The 24,821-nt window shown below is 42.8% G+C and overlaps 1 protein-coding gene across 4 annotated transcripts in view; it reads right to left on the bottom strand.

Annotated features, from left to right (window-relative positions):
• The window catches only part of MMD (monocyte to macrophage differentiation associated), an 85,841-nt gene that overhangs the window by 30,751 nt on the left and 30,269 nt on the right, over positions 1-24,821 (bottom strand). For 2 of the 4 annotated variants that reach the window (XM_078374139.1, XM_054256252.2), the window contains 2 exons: positions 23,624-23,664; positions 21,673-22,343 (listed from right to left, as the gene is read on the bottom strand). In XM_078374139.1, the coding sequence (XP_078230265.1) occupies positions 22,238-22,343; positions 23,624-23,664 (147 nt within the window). In that variant the 3' untranslated portion in view covers positions 21,673-22,237. Of the gene's footprint in view, positions 1-21,672; positions 22,344-23,400; positions 23,432-23,623; positions 23,665-24,821 lie in introns of those variants that run through there. The other 2 variants (XM_008997337.5, XM_035301149.3) reach the window with 2 other exon arrangements.

The raw sequence follows: 24,821 nt of genomic DNA, 5'->3' as shown, positions 1-24,821 counted from the left end.
TTTGAAGATAAATTAGATATGATCATTGCCCTTGAGTAGCTTACAAGTAAAATATGCCTTCAGAAATCTTTGTAAGGCAAACTAAAAATCTAGGTATAAGCTATAGCATAAGTTCAATGGGGAAAAGCATTAAGACTTCTAATGTCCTGATAAGCTTTCAGAATGAAGTCTTCTTTTAATTGAGAATGGCTTGTACTTTGAATAAACTATCCTTACTGCCTTTTGGTAGAGGCCGATTTAGAAGAAGAGACAATACAAAAGATTGGGGGAAAGGGGAAGGACCTGGAGTGGAATAGCTACAATCCTGCTGTGACACTGGACTCTCAGAAATGGCAATAATAATAGGCGGATGCTAGGCAGATAGTAATACCTACACGAGGGAAGGGAGCATGCTCTTTTAGTATGGTTACTGTCCATAGGACTTCCAAACAGGCAGCTGGCTACACAAATCTCAAAATCAAAGGAGAATTCTCAGCCAGGGATATAGTTTACTAGAGCATCAGTGTACAGCAATTGAAGTGAATGAAGAAACCTAGGAAAAAATTAGAAAGAAAAGGGTCTAACACCCATGCCTGAGGAATTTAAATATTTATAGTTCAGGTAGAGGAGAAACTATAGGATCCCAGCAGGAATCGGATGGCACATTTAAAGGAAGTTGTTTGAACAGATTTTTATAAAGAGACTATTTACAAAGGTGTGGGCAAGGCTTACAGAAACAGAAAAAGATAGTGCAGTCCTGCCGGGGTTAAATACAGTTGGATTTTTACTATCCCCAGGGCTAAAGAAGCCAGAGGAAGGAGCAGTTCCAGAATCCTGAGAGGAGAGCTGAGCGTAGAAGACTCCCGATAGGAGTGGCAGCCTTTCAATAGCAGGACATAGTCAACCCTCAGCAATCCAGCTGTGCTAAAGGTGTCACATACATATGACATCCTCGTTTTCCTCTTACCCTTTGATTTCTTGAAGGAGCATACCTTTGGCTGGACCCAACAGGAACACAGAGGGCAAATAAGCTCACAGATGCATGTGGGTCAGCCCTGCCAGGGCACAGAGGCACAGAGCAGAGTGGAGAAGGCCAGAGAGTGAATTTATGTACATGCACATGTGCATACACACACACACACACACACGCACACACATGACAATCAACACAGGCTCTAAGAATAAGACTCCAGAGAGGCAGGGGTAAACCTGGAAAGAAAGATAGTGCTAGTTTAAGTCCAAGAGTGCAATGGCCCACGAACCAGGAGTTCTGATACCCAAGAGCGGGAGAAGATGCATGTCCCAGCTCAAGGAGAATTTGGCCTTCCTTTGCCTTTTTGTTCTGTTTGGGCCGTTAAGGTATTGAATGATCCCTTACCACATTAGTGAGGACAGATCTTTACTCAGACTACTGATCCAATGGTAATCTCTTCCAGAAACAGTCTCACAGATACAACTAGCAGTAATGTTTTACCAGCTATCTGGGTGACTCTTAACCCAGTCGAGTTGACACATAAAATTAGCCATCATAGAGATCAAGATTATTAGAGTCATAGTAATGAATGAATAATCAATATGAATTATTGATTATTCATATTGCAGGCATCGTGCTGCATGCATTTGAAGTGAGTTATCTTTCATTTAAAGTGACAATAATTTGCTCCACTGTGCCATTGTACAGTTTTCTATAGCCATTCCCAGAGGTACTGGTACAGAAACTGTTCTATGCGTAAGGTCAATGTGATTAAAGGAGAGAAGGGCAAAATAGTTCAAGGTGGTGGCCGGGTGCGGTGGGTCACACTTGAAATCCCAGCACTTTGAGAGGCTGAGGCAGGCAGATCACTTGAGGTCAGGAGTTTGAGGCCAGCCTGACCAACATGGTGAAATCTCATCTCTACTAAAAATACAAAAATTAGCTTGGGGTGGTGGTGCATGCCTGTAGTTCCAGCTACTCAGGAGGCTGAGGAAGGAGAATCGCTTGAACCCGGTAGGCAGAGGTTGCAGTGAGCTGAGATTGTGCCACTGCACTCCAGCCAGCCTGGGTGACAGAGCAAGACTCCGTCTCAAAATAAATAAATAAAAAATAAATAAACGTGGTGGCAAAGCATGATGATACTGATATATCACGAAATACAAGTTATGAATATGTAAGTGACATTAAGAGCAGACAGAAGGATAAAATTAAAAAATAAGTAGACTAATCGATTGGAGGCCTCCATAAGGCTGAAGAAGTCCTGGCAAGGTGGGAAAAGGTGGTCTAAAATATGGATCTACAAAATCATGAGTTTGGAAGGGGTGAAGATATGTGGACACAACAACATTCAGGATGGGGTCATGAGTTCGTGGGCTGATGCGGAGTTGCAGATGGCCAATGAACGGATGCAGAAGGTTTGGAATAAGCTGCATGCCTGCTTGCAAAAGTTACGAAGATTAAAGGCATGGGTTGCAAGAGACAAAGACCCTGAGCCAAGTTCTTAATACTTCAGTGAATGAGGGAAACAAACCAGATGAGGAAGGGAGAGAAAGATAAGGTATAGCAGCATGAACTTCAAAGGAGCTAGGTTTATTGTCATTGTGTGTTTTTGTTTTTGTTTTGTTTTATAAGAGGATGGAGACGTAATTGTCTGGATGTAACAATGGCAAACAAGGAGAACCCCTGTCCTACCATCTGATACTAAGTTGTAGGAGAGTAAGAGGATGCCACTTCTGTAACAAAACACATGAACTGAATGGCTTATAAACAACAGATGTTTGTTTGTTTCTTTTTTTTTTTTTTTTTTTTTTTTGAGACGGAGTTTCACTCTTGTTACCCAGGCTAGAGTGCAATGGCACGATCTCGGCTCACCGCAACCTCCACCTCCTGGGTTCAGGCAATTCTCCTGCCTCAGCCTCCCAAGTAGCTAGGACTACAGACACGCACCACCATGCCCAGCTAATTATTGTATTTTTAGTAGAGATGAGGTTTCATCATGTTGACCAGGATGATCTCGATCTCTTGACCTAGTGATTCACCTGCTGGAATTATAGGCATGAGCCACTGCACCCAGCCACAGATGTTGACTTCTCATAATTCTAGAGGCTGGGAAATCCAAGATCAAGGTGCCAAAAGATTTAGTGGCTGTAGAGGGCCCATTCTTCATGGATGGCACCATCTTGCTGTGTCCTCAGGTGGTAGGAGGGACAGACAAACTCCTCAGGCCTCTGTTGTAAGCATCCTCATCCCCTGCATGAAGACTCTGCTCTCATTATCTAATCACCTTCCAAAGGCTCCAGCTCTTAATACTATCTTTCCAGCAAGGCGCGATGGCTCTCACCTGTAATCCCAGCACTTTGGGAGGCCTAGGAGGGCAGATCACAAGGTCATGAGTTCAAGACCAGCCTGGCCAATATGGTGAAACCTGGTTGGTCTCAAGTAAAAATATAAAAATTAGCTGGACATGGTGGTGGACACCCGTAGTCCCAGCTACTCCGGAGGCTGAGGCAGGAGAATCACTCGAACTGGGAGGAGGAAGTTGCAGTGAGCTGAGATTGTGCCACTGCACTCCAGCCTGGGTGACAGAGCGAGACTCCTTCTAAAACACAAACAAAAACTATCTTTCCTTGAGGATTAGGATTTCAACATATGAATTTGGGGGGAACACAAACATTCAGATCGTAACAGAGGGCACACAATTACCTTGGATGTCAGCTAAGGTCTGGTAATATTTAGAGAAGTGTTTACAGATAAAGGTGAGTTTGCTGACCACTTGTCTCTGTGGCTGAGTGCTAGAGGTTAGGAAGGAGGACTGGAGCAGGGTTAGTTAGATATGCTTTTGTTTTAAACAGTGCAGCATACCTGGTCATTTGGTAAATAATATAACAACATTTGTTAATGAAATACATTTATATGTATATAACATAATCTCCTCCCACTCCTTAATAAAATAATTACAGAGACTCTCATGAGCCTCTGATTTTATTTTTGGCATTTTTGATGGTTTCCTTTGTTTTTTGGTACATTTTGGGCCCTCTTTGATGGTTTGTGGTTTTGATTCTGTTCAGCCCACCTGGAAAACAAACCATTAAGAAATACATTTGGGCCTCCTTCTGTGCCTAGCAGAAACAAACAAACAAAATGTCTATTTCATTAGCACACCAGGACCTGGGGAAGGGTAAATTCTCTGGAAAGAAAAGTACAGGAGGACTAAGAGAGATATCAGCCATGCCTCACAAATTCAATTTTTTCTTCTTTCCAGACCACACCTAAATCAAAGCAGCTGTACTTGATAAGCCTCTCTGGTTAAGATGCTGAAAGCAATATTCAGATTAAAGGTAATGTGAGAAAGACTGCCTGTCTCAGGTGGAGAGGGTTTTGTTTGGGGAAAAATAGCAGGTAAATCAAAGAAAGTACTGAGGCTCCCAAAGAAAATGAGAACAGAAGAGGGTGATAGAGAAAATGGCTTAAATGAACAAAAGAAAGGTTGTGCTTGTCAACCCAGGTCTGTCTGTGCTCATCAATTGAATCAGAACTGTAGACAGCCATCTGCTGCTCTAAATACACAACAACAAGCCACTTGCAATGACCCAGCTTTTGACTGCCTTAGCAATGGCATTTCTGGGGATCAAAGAGACCCAGCTCATCCCAGGAAACACTTGGAACCATTCACTGTGACCTTATTTTAAAGATATTAAATAGATAAATCTAATGAAATAATATATCCATCTTGTCTAGCATATAGGAAGGTTATTTTCCTTCTACTTAAATTGTTAGAAAAATACAATGAAACAGTGGACAACACACATTGCCCTAAGTAGTTGGGTTTCTCCCCCTCGGGATTATGAGATTACTATTGCAATAGTCCTGAAATCATTGCTATTCTCAGTGCTTTACATTACCTTTTGCATGGGGTGGAATTCCATGTGAATGGAGTCTTTCCTTGGCCTCTATCCCATTGGGTTTAATGAGTAAAGTAGACTCACCTGGAAGCAGCTCTCAAAACAATAATGATAATTACCTTTATTGAGATGCTATTCTGGGTAGATCAGCTGCCATGCTTCACATACATTGCCACCATTTTCCCAGCAACTCTGCGAGACAGGTATCAATGCTCTAATTTTATAGATGAAGAAATTGAAGCTCTGGGGTTTCTGCTATTTGGTCAAGCCTATTTTATTAATAATAAAATTTATAAATAAAGCCTTTGTTTAACTTCTTCAGTATCATTGATGAAACAGCCAACCATTGATTCAAATCTTAAGAAGGCTTTTGAAGCCCTGTGAAAGTGTTAACTAAACCTCAGTCACTGTGATCAAACACAAGAGGCAGATGGTTAAAAACAACAAGTGGAAATTCATACCTATCTTATTTTTATTGAACACTAATGATTTTGACCAAAACAGAGCTTCACTACAGTAATCTGTCCTTGGGTTTCTTTTCTTCTCATACTGCACTGATTCTCTGGGCAATCTCGCTCATGCTTAGGGACAACTGAATTCTGATGACTTTCAAATCTTTAATTATAGTGTGATCTCTTTCCTGAATTCCAGATCCATAGATATCAACTTCCTCCTAGAAGTTCCAAAGTGGCTTCAAACTCAGTATCCCAAACCAAATCTATCCTACTCTTTCCCAAATAAGAATCTCCTCTTTTTAGTCCCTGTCTCCCCATATAGCCATAGCAGGAAACTGGAAGTCTTCATAGACTTCTCCCTTTCTTGATATATTTGACTGGTCACCAAGTATGGTAAGGAAAGGTTTTCAGGGTGAGATTTCCAAACTACCACCAGCAGCAGCAGCAGCAGTATCTGGAAACTGGTTAGTAATGAAAATGTTTGGGACCTCACCCTATTTCTCCTAAATCAGACTCTCTAGGGGTGAGGTCAGGGAAGCTGCGTCCTAAGCCCTCCAGGGAATCTGATGCATGCGCTAATTGTCCTTTTCTCGATCTAATTATCCCATTCCTAAAGCTCCTGTTTTAAGGCAGGCCTTCATCATCTAATGCCTAAATTATTGCGATCATTTCCCAACTTGCGTTCCTTCCTCTAGCCTTAGATCTCACCAATCTATCCTCTTTCCTACCAGAACATTCTCTCTGAAATGAAAATTGAATCATGTCTCTGTCCTACATAAAATCCTTCACTGTTCTCCCAAATAAGGGAGAAATAGAATGTGAATCACATATGTAATATTCAGTAGAAATATAATAGGGATCACATATGCAGTATTATGTGGCTTCTAGAAAACTTAAAAGGAAATGTCAAATTCACATAAAAATGTATATCATTGAACCCAATGTATCAAAAATATTATTTCAACCTGTAACCAATACAAAAATCATTGATATTTCATGCCAGATGTTTGAAATCTGGTGTATATTTCTTCACTTACAGCACACCTCAATTCCGATGTTATATTTTCACAGAAATGATTTGTTATATTTCATAACTGACAGAGTAGATGTACTTATCCAAGTTGTTCCAAACATACTTAAAAGTTTTCTGGCCAGCCACAGTGGCTCACGCCTATACTCCCAGCACTTTTTGAGGCCTAGGTGGGTGGATCACTTTAGCCCAGGAGTTTGAGACCTAAATAATTGCCCTTGGATACATACGGCAACATAGCAGGACCCTATCTCAAGTCTGGTGGCACATCACTGCACTCCAGCCTTGGTGACAGGGTGAGACCCTGTCTCAAAAACAAAATAAAACAAAAAGATTTCCAAGAACTGAACTGAGCATCAGTTTTTACATTTAAATTGATTAAAGTTAAAAATTAAATTCATAACTCACACTAACCACATTGCAAACGCTCTACCGACCCATGTGGCTTGTGGCTGCTGTTTTGGTCAGCATGGGCTTAGAGGGAAAATTCTAACTCCTCAGCATGGCTTACAAGGCTCTCGAGGACCTAGCTTCTTCTCAAGTTCTTCACTCTTATCTCCATTTCATTCCTTGCTGCATATAAGGATGCAGTTTAATGGAAGTTCATTTCTCAACATATTTTATGTCATTTCATGCTTTAGGACCGTTCCCCGTAACATAATCTGTACCTCAGTTGTGCTTCCCCTCATCTCCTTATTCGTTTGGTGAAAACTCACTCATTTTTCTTCATTTCTATAGTTTTTAGCCTTTTGCACTCCTAAAAAACTCACTCATTTTTTTAGCCTTGGCTGAAGAGGCACCTCCTCTATAACGCCAATTCTGTCATGGCGCAGATACCCAGGACTGTTCAGTCTCTCCTTTGAGCCAGATTGAGCTCTGTATCACCTCTAAGATTCTCATAAGATCTTATTTCACTTACTTGTTCACATATCTCCCCTTACTAAAGATAAGCTGCTCAAGTCTTGTGGTACTCATCCTTTGTACCCCTAGCACCCAGAATAGCACCCAACACTGGTAGACATTTAATTAATGTTTGTTGAATGAATAAATAATACCTAAATTTAAACCCTTTTTGCTACAACATAAACACTCCCCTCCATGGACTTGAAGGGCAGCAGTTTAGCAACACTGAAGAATTATTGCTCTTGCCTTGATTGTTACATCATTGCAATTTCCCTGAAGCCCTAGCAGTGAGATGGGCTTTCTGCCTGGCCATTTTCTTCCTTCTCCAAAAGTGATGAGCCACACTTTTGAGTACATTATAGATGTTAAGTTCTAGCACCTGTTGTCATTCTCTGGTTTGCTTGGGCCAAGTCCCTTAATTTCACTGAACCCTGATCTCCTCATCTGTGAAATGAGGATCACTAGACCTCCCTGCTCACAAGGATGTAGTAATCAAAGCGCTTGGTAAACTTTGAAGAGTTAGGAAAACCTAAGCCCTATTATTATTTAGTCTCAGAAGGTAACCAGCATGGACTAGAAGAGAAGGATCAGCTCTTTTTGCAAGAGTCTGCACTGCCTAAAGAGGTGCACTGAACTCCATAAAAGAATAAGGTCATGATGAAGACATCCACTGCCCCTCTGTCCTGTTTTCCACATTGTATTATGTTCCTAAAGGGAAAAGATGCTGCTTTTATGCTCATTGGTTATGATGTGTCACCCAATTACTGCATCTGCCTTTTTCATCCTCTTGAGATCCTTCTCTGGAGTCCAAGGTGAGACTAGAAAGCAGAAAGAGCTTTGTCAAATTATTGCATCTTAAGATAAACATCCTAGTCCAGGTCTAAGCTGTATTGATTTAACAGAAAATTTTCTGAGCTAGGCTCCCCTCCACCCATGTCCATCTCCCAAGAGGAAGAACATGAGAGAGTTAGAATGAAAGCAGAAAAGCAGATGGTGAATGCATCTGAGAAGGGCCCCCCTCCCCAGAGTCAGCTTCAAAGAGAACAAACAGAATGATTGTGTCCCCTGATAAGAGTGGGTATTGAAGAGTTCAGGAACTGTGCCCTAATTCTTGACTGGAATCCGGGCATCATGCAGGTGTTCTTTATAACCCTGTGGCCTGAGAGCAGAAGGCAAAGACTGTTATGTGAGAAGCTGACAACAGAGAGGGTCTGAAGCAGCCACGTTCACTTTCCTGAGGCTCCAAAGCAGTGTGAAAGAATTCCAACTTTCCCTGTATCTCCATGAAGGACAAAGACAGCCAGCAGGCAGACACTGATGGCATCAGCACCATGGCAAAGCAGAGGGACAAGTAAGCCACACCCAGGTAACCATACCTGAGCATCGGGTAGAGGCCAGCACAATAGTGACAGGTGACACCGAGGTATCAAATGCCTCCCCCACCTCTAATGCCTATTCAGTGCATGATGTTTAGAATTCAAATGCAGTCCTAAGGAGGAGCATTTTGGGAGGGAGAAAAACCTGAATCGGGCTGGGCACAGTGGCTCAGGCCTGTTATCCCAGCACTTTGGGAGGCCGAGGCAGGCAGATCACGAGGTCAAGAGATTGAGACCATCCTGGCCAAGATGGTGAAACCCCATCACTACTAAAAATACAAAATTTAACTGGGCACTAATTTTTTGAGGAGAAATTCAAGCTAGCTGCAGAAAATTGCCTAATTAATGAGGAGGTGAATGTTAGCCTCCAAGACAATGAGGAAAATGTCTCCAGGGCATGTCAGAGGTCTTCACAGCAGCCTCTCTCATCACAGGCCTGGAATCCCAGGAGGAAAAAGAAGTTTCACGGGCTGGGTCTAGGGTCCCAGTGCTGTGTGTAGCCTAGGGACTTGGTGGTCTGCATCCTAGCTGCTCCAGCCATGGCTGAAAAAAGCCAACATAGAGCAAGGCTGTGGCTTCAGAAGGTGCAAGCCTCAAGCATTGGCAACTTCCACATTGTGTTGAGCCTGTGAGTTCACAGAAATCAAGAACTGGGGGTTGGGATCCTCCACCTAGATTTAAGAGGATGTATGGAGATGCCTGGATGTCCAGGCAGAAGTTTGCTACAGGGATGGGCTCTCATGGAGAACCTCTGCTAGTACATTGCAGAAGGAAAATGTGGGGTCAAAGCCCCCACACAGAGTCCCTACTGGGGCACCACGTTGTGGAGCTGTGAGAAGAGAGCCACTGTCCTCCAGACCCTGGAATGGTAGATCCACTGACCGCTTGCACCGTGTGCCTGGAAATGCCACAGACACTCAATGCCAGCCCATGAAAGCAGTTGGGAAAGAGCAAGCTGACAACCACCACCTGAGCCAGGTGATCAAAGTCAATATCAACTGTGATAAGTCATGTCTCTTAGTAAGATGTGATGAGAATGGCACTGTGTCTTTGTGGTCTTGCTCTAAAAAAATCATGAAAGCAGTCTAATAATATAAAAAAAATAGGTGAATCCCAATTAAGGGACTATATTAGTCCATTTTCATGCTGCTGATAAGACATATCTGATATTGGGTAATTTATAAAGACAAAGAGGTTTAATGGACTCACAGTTTCACGTGGCTGGGAGGCCTCACAATGATGGCAAAAGGCAAAAGCCATGTCTTACATGGTGACAGGCAAGAGAGAGAATGAGAACCACGTGAAGGCGGTTTCCCCTTATAACACCATTAGATCTCATGAGACTTATCCACTATGACGAGAACAGTAAAGGGGAAAACTGCCCCCATGATTCAATTATCTCTCACTGGGTCCCTCCCACAACATATGGGAATTATGGGAGCTACAATTCAAGATGAGATTTGGGTGGTGACACAGCCAAACCACATCAGGGACATTCTACAAAATGCATAACAAGTCCTCCTCGAAACTGTCAAGGTCATTAAGAGAAAAAAAAAAAAGAGTCGAGAAACTATCATAGCCAGGAGGAGCCTAAGAAGACAGGATGAACAAATATGATGTGGTGTCCTGGATGAGATCTTGGAACAGACAAAGAACATTAGGTTAAAAAAGAAGGAAATCCAGGCTGGGTGCTGTGGCTCATTCCTGTAATCCCAGCACTTTGGGAGGCCGAGGTGGGCAGATCACTTGAGGTCAGGAGTTAGAGACCAGCCTGGCTGACATAGCGAAACCCTGTCTCTACTAAAAAAATTAGCTGGACATGGTGGTGGGTGCTTGTAATCCCTGCTACTCAGGAGGCTGAGGCATGAGAATTGCTTAAACCCAAGTGGTGGAGGTTGCAGAGAGCCGAGATCGTGCCACAGCACTCCAGCCTGGGTAATACAGCAAGACTCAGTTAAAAAAAAAAAAAGAAGAAGAAGAAGGAAATCTGAACAAAGCATGAACTTTAGTGAATAGTAATTGATAGATTTTGGTTCATTCATTGTGACTCATATACCATCCTAATGTAAGATGCTAATAACAGGAGAAACTGGGCATGAGGGTATATGGGAAACTCTGCACTTATGTTGCAACTTTGCTGCAAAGTGAAAATAAAAATAGTTTATGAAAGGCTGGACTCAGTAGTTCGCACCTGTAATCTCAGCACTTAGGAGGCTGAGGCAGGAGGATGGCTTGAGCCCTGGAGTTTGAGACCAGTTTGAACAACATGGGGAGACCCTGTCTCTACAAAAAAATTTTAAAATTAGCTGAGTGATGGTACACACCCATCTTCCCAGCTATTCCTACCAATGATCCCAGGACACTGGGGTGGGAGGATCACTTGAGTCAGGAGGTCAAGGCTGCAGTGAGCTGTGATCATGCCCCTGCACTCCAGCCTGAGTGACAGAGTGAGACCCTGTCTGGAAAAATGAGGAAACAAACAAACAAAAATAAAGAGCTAGGCATGGCAGTGTGCACATGTAGTCTCAGCTACTTGAGAGGCTGAGGCAGGAAGATCACTTCGGTCCGGGAGTTTGAGTCTGCAGTGTGTTCTGATTGCATCTGTAAAGAGCCACTGCACTCCAGCCTGGGCAACATAGTGAGACCCCCATCCCTACAAAGATAAAAATAATAAAATAAAATTTAAAAAGCTGAATTGTGCAATTGGAAAAGGTACAAGCAATGTACTGCTGGCGTAATAAAGTGGAGAGAGGACTGGTGGGAGGAAGGTGCTACACAAGCCTTTATTCTACTTTCTCTTCATTCTTTGGGGCTGACAGGCAGCTTTGGTTGTAGCAGCGCAGGAAAAGGACTCCTGTGTTCCTGACACAAACCTTCAGCCCTTCCAGTGACTGGCTTGATTGTGGATAAACATGTTTTCCATGCTGTCATCTCTAAAAGCTTTGTTCTCCTGGATCAATAAGCCTATGCACATCATTTTGGTCATTCTTCTGGATTACCTGGAATTTGGATCATCTATTGCATCATCCAGTTTATTTTCAGAGCCCAGACAAGAGTGGGAGGCTGGGAGTCAGAAAACCTTTGAGCATCACCTAATTGCTATGCCCCTGAGTTAACCTTTCTCATTCTCTATTTCTTCATCCATAAAATGAAGATAATGATGGTCCCTGGGGTGATACAAGATTAAATGGTATAATGTATATGAAAGCTTCCTGTGACCTAGAAAGGGCTGCAAAAGTTTATTTTGGAATGTCCTTGTCTTTGGGGAGAGTAGGACTTCGTGCATCTTTTATCCTTAAGCAGCTCTCTGGATTATTCTCTCAATTCAGTTCAACAGATATTTGTCAAGTATCATTAATATGTTAGGTACATTAAGAAGTGCCTCAGCCTGGTAATGACATGGAAACATAGGAAGATGGAGAAACACAGGCTTCTCAGAATTCGCATGAGAAGAGCTGTGTGTGGCTAGATGGGTAAGCTGCCTGGGTGGGGAATGATAACCCACTAGAAGCATGCATCAGTTATGATGTATTTGGTTATTAGAATTGAAAACCCACATCAAAATGGCCTGAACAAGTCACTGGCTCACCTAACTGAAAGGTCCAGACCTGCATGGGCTTCAGGACTGAATGATGTGTGGCGGTTTAACCACAGCATTGAGCACTCAGTTTTATCTTTTTCTGTTCTGTTATCTACAGCAATGGCTTCATCCTAAAACTGCCTCCCCCATGGTTATTAGGATGGCTGCCAGCAGCAAGTAGGGCTCTTAGCTTCCTTATTCACAATGGGGTGCAGTGGGGGGTAGCACTTATAAAATAAAGCCACAGCCCTTGACCTTAACCACACTGTCTGAATTAGCCACCCTACCTCCAGTCTCTTGCTAGTCTCTAATTCTGCATCATTTCTTTTCATGATTTGAAATATTATGTTTTTCTTTAATTTTACATATTATTTATTTGCACATCTACTCATTTATACTTAACTCCCCCTCTGGAATATAAATTCCATGAGGGCATGAATTTTATTTTGTTCACCACTGTTCCTTAAACCACCTTCTAAGGAGAGTGAGTCCCTCTTTAGCCCATGAGATAGAGGCTGAGCCAGCTATGAGAAGTCTTCCTTCTCCATCCCACTTCCTATGCCCACAGTGCTTCCTGCCTGGGTCCTGACACTGATTAGGGTGCTACCAATCAGGATTTTGCTGGAGCGAAAGACCACAGATTGTTCACCCCTGTATTCCCAGCACTTTGGGAGGTTGAAATGGGAGGATCACTTGAGCCCAGGAGTTCGAGAGCAGCCTGGGCAACATAGTGAGACTCTGCCTCTACAAATAATAGAAAAAAATTAGCCAGGTGTGGTGGTGCACGCCTGTAGTCTCAGCTACTCAGAAGGCTAAGGCAGGAGGATTTCTTGAGTCCTGGAAGTTGTGGCTGCAGTGAGCTGTGATCACTTCACTGTACTTCAGCCTGGGCAACAGTATGAGACCCTGCTTTAAAAAAACGAAGAAAATCCAGGTGTGGTGGCTCATGCCTGTAATCCCAGCACTTTGGGAGGCCGAGGCAGGCAGATCACGAGGTCAGGAGTTTGAGACCAGCTTGGCCAACATGATGAAACTCTGTCTTTACTGAAAATACAAAAACAATTAGGTGGGTGTGGTGGCGGGCACCTGTAATCCCACCTATTCAGGAGGCTGAGGCAGAAGAATTGCTTGAAACCAGAAGGCGGAGGTTGCAGTGAGTCAAAATCCCACCACTGCACTTCAGCCTGGTCAGCAAGAGCAAAACTCTGTCTAAAAGGAAGGAGAAGGAGGAGAAGAAGGAGAAGGAGAAGGAGAAGAAGGAGAAGGAGAAGGAGAAGGAGAAGGAGAAGGAGAAGGAGAAGGAGAAGGAAGGAGAAGGAGAAGGAGAAGGAGAAGGGGAGGAGGAGGAGATAGGTGCCCCTTAAAGAGGATCTTTCTAAATGAAGACAGCCTAAGATGGCATATTCCAGGTGGAAAAATAGGACAGGTGACCAGAGGAGGACCCGGGGTAAAGTTGGGGAGACAAAATTGATAAAAAATAATCACCCTTGAAAAAAAGGAGGAAAGGGGGTAGTGATGGCAAGGATGGTAGTCAACTGGGTGAAAAACAAGATGGTGTGAGGTGAAGGGTTCAGGATGGAGTCTCAGCAGGGTGGGCACGAAGGCTCCTGATGCGCACACCTTCTGCCCACATTCCTGAGCATGTTATCCACACTTTTTCATGGTCATGCTCCAGGGGCCCTGTGAAATATGAATAATAGTTCTTCACGTTTTTAAGAGCATTTTATAACTTACAGGACATGTTCCCAGACATTATCTCATTTCATTGTCACACTCATTCTGTGGGGCTGGTTTGATTATTCTGATTCTGAAAGTGAAAAAAACAAGCCTCAGAGCAATTTTCCAAACACCGCACAGTTCAGACAAGGGAAAACTGGATCCAGATATTCATTCTCCTTCAAGTCCCGAGTTCATTTTACACCATTGGAAAATAGGCTAATGGTGTCCTGAGATGAAAATACATTGAAAACTCCTTAGGGCTGGGTTTTTTGTTTTGTATTTATTTTTTTGTTTAGGGTTGAGTTGCTGTGTACTTTTGTAAAAATATAAAAATTTTCCATAATAACATTTAAAAAAAATTTTAAAGAATAGAGTTGAGTTGCTTGGTCAGCCCCTGGAAGAGTAAATCCAGGGAAGGTCAGGAAACAAGGAAGTCAGGTGCTCAAGGGTTTAGGCTTCAGCCTTTAAGACTTTAAAAAAGAAGGAGGAACATTTGGGAATAAGGAACAAGGAAAATCATATGCGTGCTCAAGTAGCTAAAAAAAAAAGGCACAAAGGAATGATTTGTTCCCTCCGGGTTTTATATTCTCTTGCCAGATCCTTTAATTATGCTTCTATTCTTTTTTCCCAAATTTAATTTTCCCCCAGACTTAAATAAAGAACAGATGATGCTTCATAGAAGACTTGGTAAAATAGCCTTTCATGAGTTATTTCTGCTTGGGTGCAGGTCCTGGCTTGATCTCCAATTCACTATGTGATCCCCGGTTATTATTTACCTCCTGGAAGGCTCAGTTTCTCCAGCTCTAACATCAGATTTAGAGCATGTGCCACTAAATGGCCTCAAGAAAAGGGAAAATAAGGTTGGTGATAGCCACAAAAGCATTTGGACATTTTCCCTAGAGAGATATCTTAGGTTGAGAGGCATTACCATTAGAGCGTTTCTCATAACCATGTAGTCTGTGAGTCACTACAGTCAGGGCCCTCTGCTGCCCCGCCATTAAAGCTGACAGGGCCTTCATGATCTATGTGGGCTGGGAAGGGACCTCAAGTCTGAATCCTGCGCTCTTTCTGGTCCTCCAGGATGTCTCCTGGTTGATTTGGTTGGTTTGACAGTTTTCATTTCATAGAGGGCTAACAAGTTGCTCTGATACATCAGGAAAGAGAATCTGAGAAAGAAATAGTCCTTGATTATTCTTGCTAAGGGCAGAGCATAATCTCAAAAAGCAGATAATCTCAACGAGTGTGAATCATTTTAATTCAGCACGGCAATAATAATTTTAAAAGTTTTATCTTCGTAATTTTGTTTTGTTCAGGCTGAACTTTGCGAGAGGGAAGGGAGGGAGCGGTGGGCCAGATAGATGTGGGGTGGTGGGAGGAAGATTGTCTGCAGTCAATCCTGGCTCTAGGCTTTCTTCTCTTTGTCATCACTTTTGAAGACTTCAGTACACATGCTGGCAGTGCATCTGACAGCCGGATCTCCCAGGTCTTCTTGCCTTCTCATCACCACTGATAATCTCTCAACAAATGCTGCTTTTGATAACACTCACCATCAAGTCTTCATTCACAATCATTCATTCATTCGTTTTAGGCAAGTTCTAAGTGACATCCTACATGTCAAGAAATTCTTAAGGATCAGGAGAACAAAAAATAGAAATTTTCCTTGACCTTCAGATCTATCGTGAGAAACAGATGTCATTAATGACTATCTTAATGAAATACCGTAGGGGAGTGTGAAGGAGGAGCCCTCTCTAAGCCCAGGGGCATCAGAAAAGACTTTTAGGAGAAGGTGACACTTGGACTTGAAGGATAGGGAAAAGTTTCTTTTCTTTTCTTTCCTTTATTTTTCTTTTGAGGCAGTCTCACTCTGTCCCCAAGGCTTGAGTGCAGTGACGCTATCTTGGCTCACTGCAACCTCCGCCTCCTGGTGGTTCAAGTGATTCTCGCCACTGTCTCCCAGGTAGCAGGTGTGTGCTACCATGTCCGGCTAATAGGGAGAAAATTTCAATGTGGATAGATTAAGGGAAGGTGTTCTAGGGAGACAGTACAGCACCTGCCAAGGTGTGGAGGTGTGAGAAAGCAGTGGCATAGTCAAGGAGTTGAGCAGGCAGTTTGATCAGCTGTGGAGGAGCAAGAGATGAGGCTGGACAGATAAATTGGTGTCAGATCCAGTACTGGGTCTATCATGAAGGAGACAGGGAACTAGTTCAGAGATTTTCCTCCAGACTTACTTGAATCAGATTCTCATTTTAAAAAGTGCACTGGTAGAAATGTGAATAGATTAGAGGCATGTGGGATTGAAGGAGCAGGGTCGGTGGCAGAGAGACCTGCTGGTAAAGCACCTGAGAAGGGATAAGGGCCTTTACTGAGGCAGTGCCTGTGGAGAAGGTGAGAGGCCTAGAGAGATCTGGACAGAGAATAGAAAGGACTTGGCGACCATGGAACGTGGAGGATAGATGTGAAGAAGAAAGTCTAGAATTAATCCCAGGTTTGGGGCTTAGCTGATTGTGTGTATAGTTACACTGTTGGCTTATATAGAAGATATGAGAGAAGAATCAGGATTGGGAGAAAAGATGGTTTGTTTAGCTCTGAAACTACTGACTTTAAGGTGAGTGTGGTGGGTATCTATGTGGAGATTGCCAGTTTAAGCCTTTACAAGTCATAGCTGGGTGCAGTGGTTCAACCCTGTAATCTAGCTACTCCAGAGGCTGAGATGGGAGCATCACTTGAGCCCAAGAGTTGAGGCTGCAGTGAGCTATGATCATGCCCCTGCACTCCAGCCTGGGCAGTAGAGTGAGACCTCATCTCTAAAAAATAAATACATAAAAACTTAAAAAACGATTTGGAAATTGGGAGAGTGTTCAGTGCTAGATAGAGACTCTTACCACAGATGCAAGCGAAAGCACCATGGGAAAGTGGGTCAGGAAAGAAAACAAGGGAGCCAAGGACCCCTGGATACACCAAGGTTTAAAGGCAAATAGAGCAGGAGAAACAAGGTAACAAGACTAACAGAGAGTCCAGAAATGCAGGAGAGAAACCAGGAGGCAGTAATATCGGGGAAGCCAGGGCTGGGGGGAGATTGAGGAAAGGAAAGTGCATAGTGTTATCAAGTTCCTTAGGGAGGATAAGTATAATGAAGGATGGAAATGGGGAAAAGAAGAGAGGGTTGGTAGAATAAGGCTCAAATAGAAATAGAAATTTTCCTTGACCCTGAGATCTACTGTGAGAAACAGATGAATAAAATAGTGTCATTAATGACTACCATAATAGAATCATAGGGGAATGTGAAGGAGGAGCCCTCTCTAAGCCCAAGGGGATCAAAAAAAGACTCACACCTATAATCCCAGCACTTTGGGAGGCCAAGGAGAGTGGACCATTAGATCAGGAGTTCAAGACCAGTCTGACAACATGGTGAAACCCTGTCTCTACTAAAAATACAAAAAATTAGCCAGGTGTGGTGGCACACACCTGTAATCCCAGCTTCTTGGGAGGCTGAGGCAGGAGAATCATTCGAACTTGGGAGGCGAAGGTGGCAGTGAGCTGAGATCACACCACTGCACTCCAGCCCAGGCAACAAAAGCAAGACTCCATCTCAAAAAAAAAAAAAAAAAAAAAAAAAAGCAAGACTCCATCTCAAAAAAAAAAAAAAAGGAAAAAGGAAAAAAAGTTATGATGTAAACGTAAATAAAAATCTCGGTATCCCCAAACTCATTATGCCAGAGGGAGAGTAAGCCTGAGTCAGGTAACACTACCATTCTTTTCCCAAACAGGCAGCAATTACTTCCCAACCTTCTGTCAAAGCACCCTATATTAACCAGACTCCCACAAAGGCAAAAGACCTCCCACACCTCCAGCTGATTGACCTCACAAGGGATGACCCCTTAACTTTCAAGACCTACATCTTCTGATAAAATAGGTACATGTCAATTGTAACTTTACATCTGTAACTTCAGTTTAACTCCTAAAACTAAGGTCGGTAAAATCTCACATGGACAACTATCGAGCTTAACTTCCCAGGTACAGAACAAGGACCAGACAAGATGAATCATTCCTCCCTCCACCCTGCCATATCTACACAATTGACTCTTCTTTCTACTCCCGCTCCTTTAAATGTTCACTGAATCTTGTGTAAAATGTAGATTTACTGGGCACTAATTCAAGCCTCACAAGAATGTAACCGTTGGCCTCATCTCCTATTCCTCACTTCCTGCATGCTTTTCCCTGTTAAAGAAACATATAAATACTGAGCCTCAGCCGGGTACAGAGGCTCACACCTATAATCCCAGCGCTTTGGGAAGCTGAGGCGGGTGGATCACGAGGTCAAGAGATCAAGAGCATCCTGGCCAACATGGTGAAACCTCATCTCTACTAAAACTATAAAAATTAGCTGGGCATGGTGGCTCACACCTGTAGTCCCAGCTACTCGGGAGGCTGAGGCATGAGAATCACTTGAACCGGGAGGCAGAGGTTGCAGTGAGACGAGATCGCGCCATTGCACTCCAGCGTGGCAACAGAGCGAGACTCCATCGCAACAAACAAAAAACAAACAATTGAGCCTCCTGAAAATCTCTTTGGAGAGCACAGGCCACCCGGGCTTCTACCGCGGGTATTTTTCCCAGGCGTGCCCTCAGGCTCTGGCTCAATTAACCTTGGCTGGTTGAGACTCGTGCCTCATTCCCTCATTTGGTTTGACAGTGTCATGTTTAAACTCACGTGTTCACCATGTTTTTCTACCCTGTGAGGCTGATGGTCTTATTAGTATAATCTGTATTTTAAAGATAAATAGAAGCTTGGGGGGCTTGTCCATGTTCATTTGGCTTTAGGAGCTAGGACTTAACTCAGTGCTGTGAATCCAGATGCTGGGATGTTCTAATACCCAAGCATGAATGATAGTTCCACTAACAATCACCCTGCACATGTGCCTGTGGGCCTTACCATGGCTTACAAGACCCTGTGTACCCTAGCATTCAGTACTGCCGCTAAAGAAAAAATAATTCATGTCACTTGTTAAAGGTGCTAAGGCAGGCAGATTTTATTCAGGGGGATTACTAAAATGGGATTTTGTAGCAGGAGAGAGAGATCGGGATCAACTCCAAAACAACAAGAACAAGTGGAGATTTACAGCCAAGGAGCAGGGTCGGGGTCAGTGGATGGAAAATTATGAAGAAGAAACATCACAGCTTGAAGGATTCTTGCTAAAGGCAGCCCAGAGTAACAATAAGGAGCTTGATCAGATATCAAGTGTGGGGAATTTTCTCTAAAATGACCCAGTAGGATTCTTGCTAAAGCTGGACCAAATAGGATGACAGCACCCTAGCTATTAGTCAGAAAATGGACTCAGAGGAGCCTGAGTTAAGCTTGGTCAAAAAAGAGTCTTTGTCACACCTCTGACCTCATTGCCAACCCATTTTGAGCTCTCCCTTCGCTCAAAACCCTACATCATGGCCTCTTTCTGTACCAGGCTATGCCCACCTCAGGCCTTTGCATCTGCTATTGCCTCTGCCCAGATGCCTTTCTTCTTAGCAGGTGTCTGGTGGCCGGGGGCCAGGTCCCTTGGCCTTTCAGAACTGTACCCAAATATGCCCTTCTCAATGAGACTGTCCTTAGCTGCCATGTTTATGAGCACACATTCACCCACCCTCAGCATTTTCCACACCTCTTCCCTGATTGATTTTTCACCCTAGCACATATCACCAATTCATACACTATACATTTTATTTATATATTTGTTTATCGGCTGTTTTCCTCACAACTAGAATGCGTGTTCTGCAAAGGAGGAGCTTGTGTCTGTTCTGTTCATGTTATTCTCAACACCAGGAGCAGCATCTGGCACCTATGAGGGGCTCACCCTTTAAATGAATTGGACACTTGGATAAAGGTCTCTATAAATACCCTCAGATCTGGATGATCTATGTCAGTACCGAAGGATAAAAATCCCTAGTAGTAGACCGTCTGTCCAACCAATTCATTATATACTTTGTCATGATTTGTTTCCATTTTAATACAGCATCACAGGAATTTGCTCAGGTGAATGACAAAATATTTGCCTTTCATAAGAATTCTATGTTGGTACATGTTTGCAAGGGATCAAAAAAAGAAAAAGAAGATCCAAATATTAAGACAAATAAATCCATCTGATATAGTTTGGATCTGTGTGACCACCAAATCTGACATGGAATTTTAATCTCCAGTGTTGGAGGTGGGGCCTGGTGGAAGGTGATTGGATCATGGGGGCGGATTTCTCATGAATGGGTCAGCACCATCCCCTCAGTGCAGATCTGGTGACAGTGAGTGAGTTATTGTGAGATCTGGTTGTTTAAAAGTGCGTAGTACTTTCCATCGCCTCTTCCTCCTGCTCTAGCCATGTGAAGTGCTGGCTCCCCCTTCGCCTTCTGCCATGATTGTAAGTTTCCTGAGGGCTCCCCAGAAGCAGATGCTTTTATGCTTCCTGTGTGGCCTGCAGAATGGTGAGCCAATTAAACCTCTTCTTTATAAATTACCCAGTCTCAGGTATTTCTTTATAGCCGTGCAGAAACTGAATAATACACCATCTAAGATTTAGTCTGCTACAAAAGAATTCATATGTATACAAGATCATCTTCCTCACTCCCCAAAATAATAGATGAGTCAATATGGACGTAAAATATGAAGAATGGGCTGGGCCCTTAGTAGGGACTCAGTCAATATTAGCTGTTATTATTATTTCCCCTTCCACACACCCCATGCTTTCCTGAAGCTTGCTGGTTCCTGTGCCTGGAATATGTCTTTCTTCCACCCTGTCTCTACCCACTGCCCCCTCACTTGACTCCCTGGCAATTCCTCATTCACCCTTTGAGTGTCAGCCTAACTACTCTTCTGTACAGAGGATTTCTGACTCCTCTGGGCAGGGTTAACACTCCCTCTGCCAATAATAGCATCCAATACACAGATGGAGATTATGTTGCATTATAACTGTTCATTTGTTTCCATATCCTTCTCCCCTGAGGGCGGAGACTTACCTTATTGGATGCTGTCTCCCCAGCCTCTCATACAAGTATAATACATGGCAAGACTAGGGGAATGATGGATGGACCTCAGGCATCCCAGACACTGTGAACAAGGAAGGAAAACAAAAACAAAAACAAAACAAAACAAAAACAAACAAACAAAAATAGCTCACCCCACACAGGTGTTGCCCATTCATCATCCTTTGCCTGGGAGGATAGGTAAACCCTGCTTCAAATGAACCGGTGCAGCTAAAGCAAAGGGTGATTCATTCACACGTGAGGGTTATTCAGTAGAGGGCAGAGTTCACCACAAGTTTCTTTACATAATGAGCTGCTTTAGTGCTCTCAAAAGTAAGAGCCATCTTTCAATTCGACCTCAGCCTAGCAGATGCACAAATGAGTAACACAAAGTAAGTTACCCTTGTTGAAAAGACAGGTAAATCAGGATCACTTTCTACTTGGCAATGTACACTGTCACATTCACTGCCCACAGTCATCTCTCTGTATGATGCCAACAAACACATTGACAGAAGCTCCCCCAAACATCAAATACAGATTAAGGAAGCTGCAGGGCAGAGACTCATCTAGCCTGAGCAACAGGCAGGAATTTAGTCTTTTTGTTTCTTTTTCTTTCCATTATAACATCCTCAGTCCCTAGACTGGTCCCTGGCACATAGATGATACCCAATAAACATTCGTCGAATGAATGTGTGAATAAATGACCCTACAACATCACTGGCAGAGAAACATGGTGGAGAAGGTATTATACAACTGTAGTTGGAAGGAATTCTTTAATAAGCCACTAAAAGTCAGTCCGTTGGGTGTGTGTCCCCCAAGAAGCATGCTCAGGAACAACAGATGATGACCAAATTGCTGTCCAGTTTGACAGAGTGAGGGTCCAATATATTGAAGGCCTTTTGTTTTGCTAAGTGAAGTATGCAGCTCCTATCTGGACAAAAAGAACTGCCCCAGCCTCCTCCTTTTCTACCCTTTCTCTGTGAATACTCATGTTCTTGTTTAAAGAAATGTTGAATATTTGGCCGGCCATGGTGGCTCATGCCTGTAATCCCAGCACTTTGGGAGGCAGAGGCCAGCAGATCACCTGAAGTCAGGAGCTCGAGACTAGGCTGGCTAAAATAGGGAAACTCCATTTCTACTAAAAATGCAGGCTGGGCATGGTGGCTCACACTTGTAATACCAGCACTTTGGGAGGCCGAGGTGGGCAGATCATGAGATTAAGAGACCAAGACCATCCTGGCCAATATGGTGAAACCCTGTCTCTACTAAAAATACAAAAATTAGCTGGGTGTGGTGGCGTGTGCCTGAGTCCCAGCTACTTAGGAGGCTAAAGCAGGAGAATCACTTGAACCCGGGAGGTACAGGTTGTAGTGAGCTGAGATGGTGCCACTCCACTCCAGGCTAGGTGACAGAGCGAGATTTCGTCTAAAAAAAAAAAAAGTTGAATATTTAAAGAACATTGTTTAAAATGACACAAAATTATTAGAAAGCCTGGAGTGACCACATGCCTTGGTTTAGCCTTTACCATTATTTGATCCAGAACCATTTGTAAGAGCTAGAAAATGCACAGAACACTTTTAAGAGTGGTATTGTTCTTCAGGTTGTTTGTGCATGGAAAATATCCCCAGGTGGGCTATAACCATAATTTTAAAAGCTCAGCCATATGAAAAGGAAGCACTAGGATTATTTACCAAGTGTCAATCATATGGCAGACTGCATAAACTTGACACTTCCAATATATTATTTAATCCCTATGACCTTGCTGCAAGAGAGGTGATATACCCCTTTTGCAGACAGGAACTGAAGTTCAAAAGTAATACCAAACTTGCTGAAGTTCACCCAGCCAATTTGTCACAGGCTGTCTGATTCTACGTGACTCAACACACAGCTCATAGATGAGATTCAAAAAACACTAGTGTGACTTTAAGAGAACTAAATCCTAGTGGTCAAAACATTTTCCTTCCCTTTTTAGTGACTGACACAGTAGATTGGGTGCGTTAAGTGTCACCTGGCACAGAACAGCAGAGGACCTGTGACCTCTCCCCGGATATAGGGCGAGGCTCCAAAGCCTACTTTCCCAAGCCCCCCTTATGCCTTGCCAGTCTATTTTGACTTCACAAGTCTGACTGCAGTGAAAGTATGAGTGATAATGAGCTGTGTGGCAGAATGAGAAAGTGTTCTGTTGTGTTGAACAGGCCCCTGATGAGAATAGCTTAACTTCCCTTGCAAAGTGGCGAGAGTGCACAGTGGCACTGTTTCTTGGAAAAATAACACCACCAATCCATTGCAGGGATGTAGGTGGGAATGGCACAGAATGTAAGAGCATATTGGCACTGCCTATTTAAAATAGCAAAAGCAGTAGAAAGACATGAATGCAATAATTCTAACCTTGTTAAACTAAAAACATTCCTTGGAGCCCCTTGAAAAACATTTATTTTGTTGCACAAGGAGGGAGATGAACCAGCTTCTTCGAGGTCAGTTTCCTTTGGAGATTTTCCTATTCCACTCTCCATCTCATTGGCATGTAAGAAGAGTAGACATAAACCGAAGAGGCCAAGTATAAATGTAGAGCTTTGGAAATGAGCTCTATTTTTAAAGGTCTTCTTTGGGTAAACCCATTAATAAACCTTTGCCCCAGGAATTACTCTCTTGAAAATGAAAACAGCCTCTAGGGTTCCTGGGTTCACTCGGGTTCTGCCACTTACCTTGGGCAAGAAAACTCATTCATCTGTATTTCTTTCCTCATCTGTAAAATGGGAAGAAGAATACTTTTTTTTTGTAAACATAAAATGAAATAATCCATGTAAACTAGCACAATACCTGATACGTAAGAAACACTCCATTGTTTATTATTATTAACTTTAAAACCCAGTCATAAATATGGACAAAGCTGCATGTTCACTGCAGCATTGTTTATAATAAAAAATCTAGTTAGGCAAATGATTAAGCAAAATAGGTTGAATATCCAGTTCTGATAGATGATGGAATCACCAAAAATTCTTGCTATGAATGATAGAATAGTATTTATAAATGCTTATAATAAGTGGGAAAAGGTATATAAAATGACATATGTGGCATATTGACAGCTGTATAAAAATAGGGAAATAAAAGATTGGAAGTATATTAAAATATATTATGGTAAGAGAATGCTGGATAATTTTTAGCTTTCTCTATTTTCCAAAGGGTTTTATATAGCTGTATGATTTTTAGAGTAAAAATATTAAACATATTTTTTAAAAATGTAAGTTGTTGCTTCTTGAGTATAATCTGCACTAAGACCCAACGATTGCAGAACAATTGTTTCAATTTATTTTATTGCTATATTCAGAAAAGAGGACCAGAGGGAAATGTTAGGCCAAATGCTTTTTTTCCAAAATAATTTTGTAAATTGTTGATAGTTATTCTATGAAAGCATCAATAAACATGCTGGGCTTTTTCTTTTTTAGGACATACTTTCTAATATTTACACTCCATTTTCTCATCAACTTTCCTGCGGTTGCTACGAATGTTCTAGCCGACCCTTGTGGTCACAAAAAGCTTCTAAGGCCAAGGAAGCTGACAGTCAGATTCCAACCAGTAAGACTGCTTGTGAAGGACAGGATAAACTTGCTAAAACTGAATTCTGTCTAAAAAATGTTTTATTCTCAGTCTTTCCCTTCCATAGCACCATTCTCCAACCTTTCCCCCAACCCACCCCTTTCATTCAACGAAGCTTCTTCACTCCTGTCATGAGCCAGTGCTATGCTAGAAGCTAGGAACAGAAGTAGATGAGACTGTCTCTGCCTGAAGGAGTTCAGCCCCAAGAGCAGAGATAAAGACAGTAAACACAATTGCAGTGCACCAAGACAGGGGCCATGAAGGAACAGCAATGCTGTGAGGTCAAAGGAGGGCACCACTCATCAT

The sequence above is a fragment of the Callithrix jacchus genome, chromosome 5 (assembly GCF_049354715.1).
Source record: "Callithrix jacchus isolate 240 chromosome 5, calJac240_pri, whole genome shotgun sequence".
Classification (NCBI taxonomy): domain Eukaryota; kingdom Metazoa; phylum Chordata; class Mammalia; order Primates; family Cebidae; genus Callithrix; species Callithrix jacchus.
Note: the sequence above shows the minus strand (reverse complement) of the source record. Positions and strands in the feature narration are given on the sequence as shown.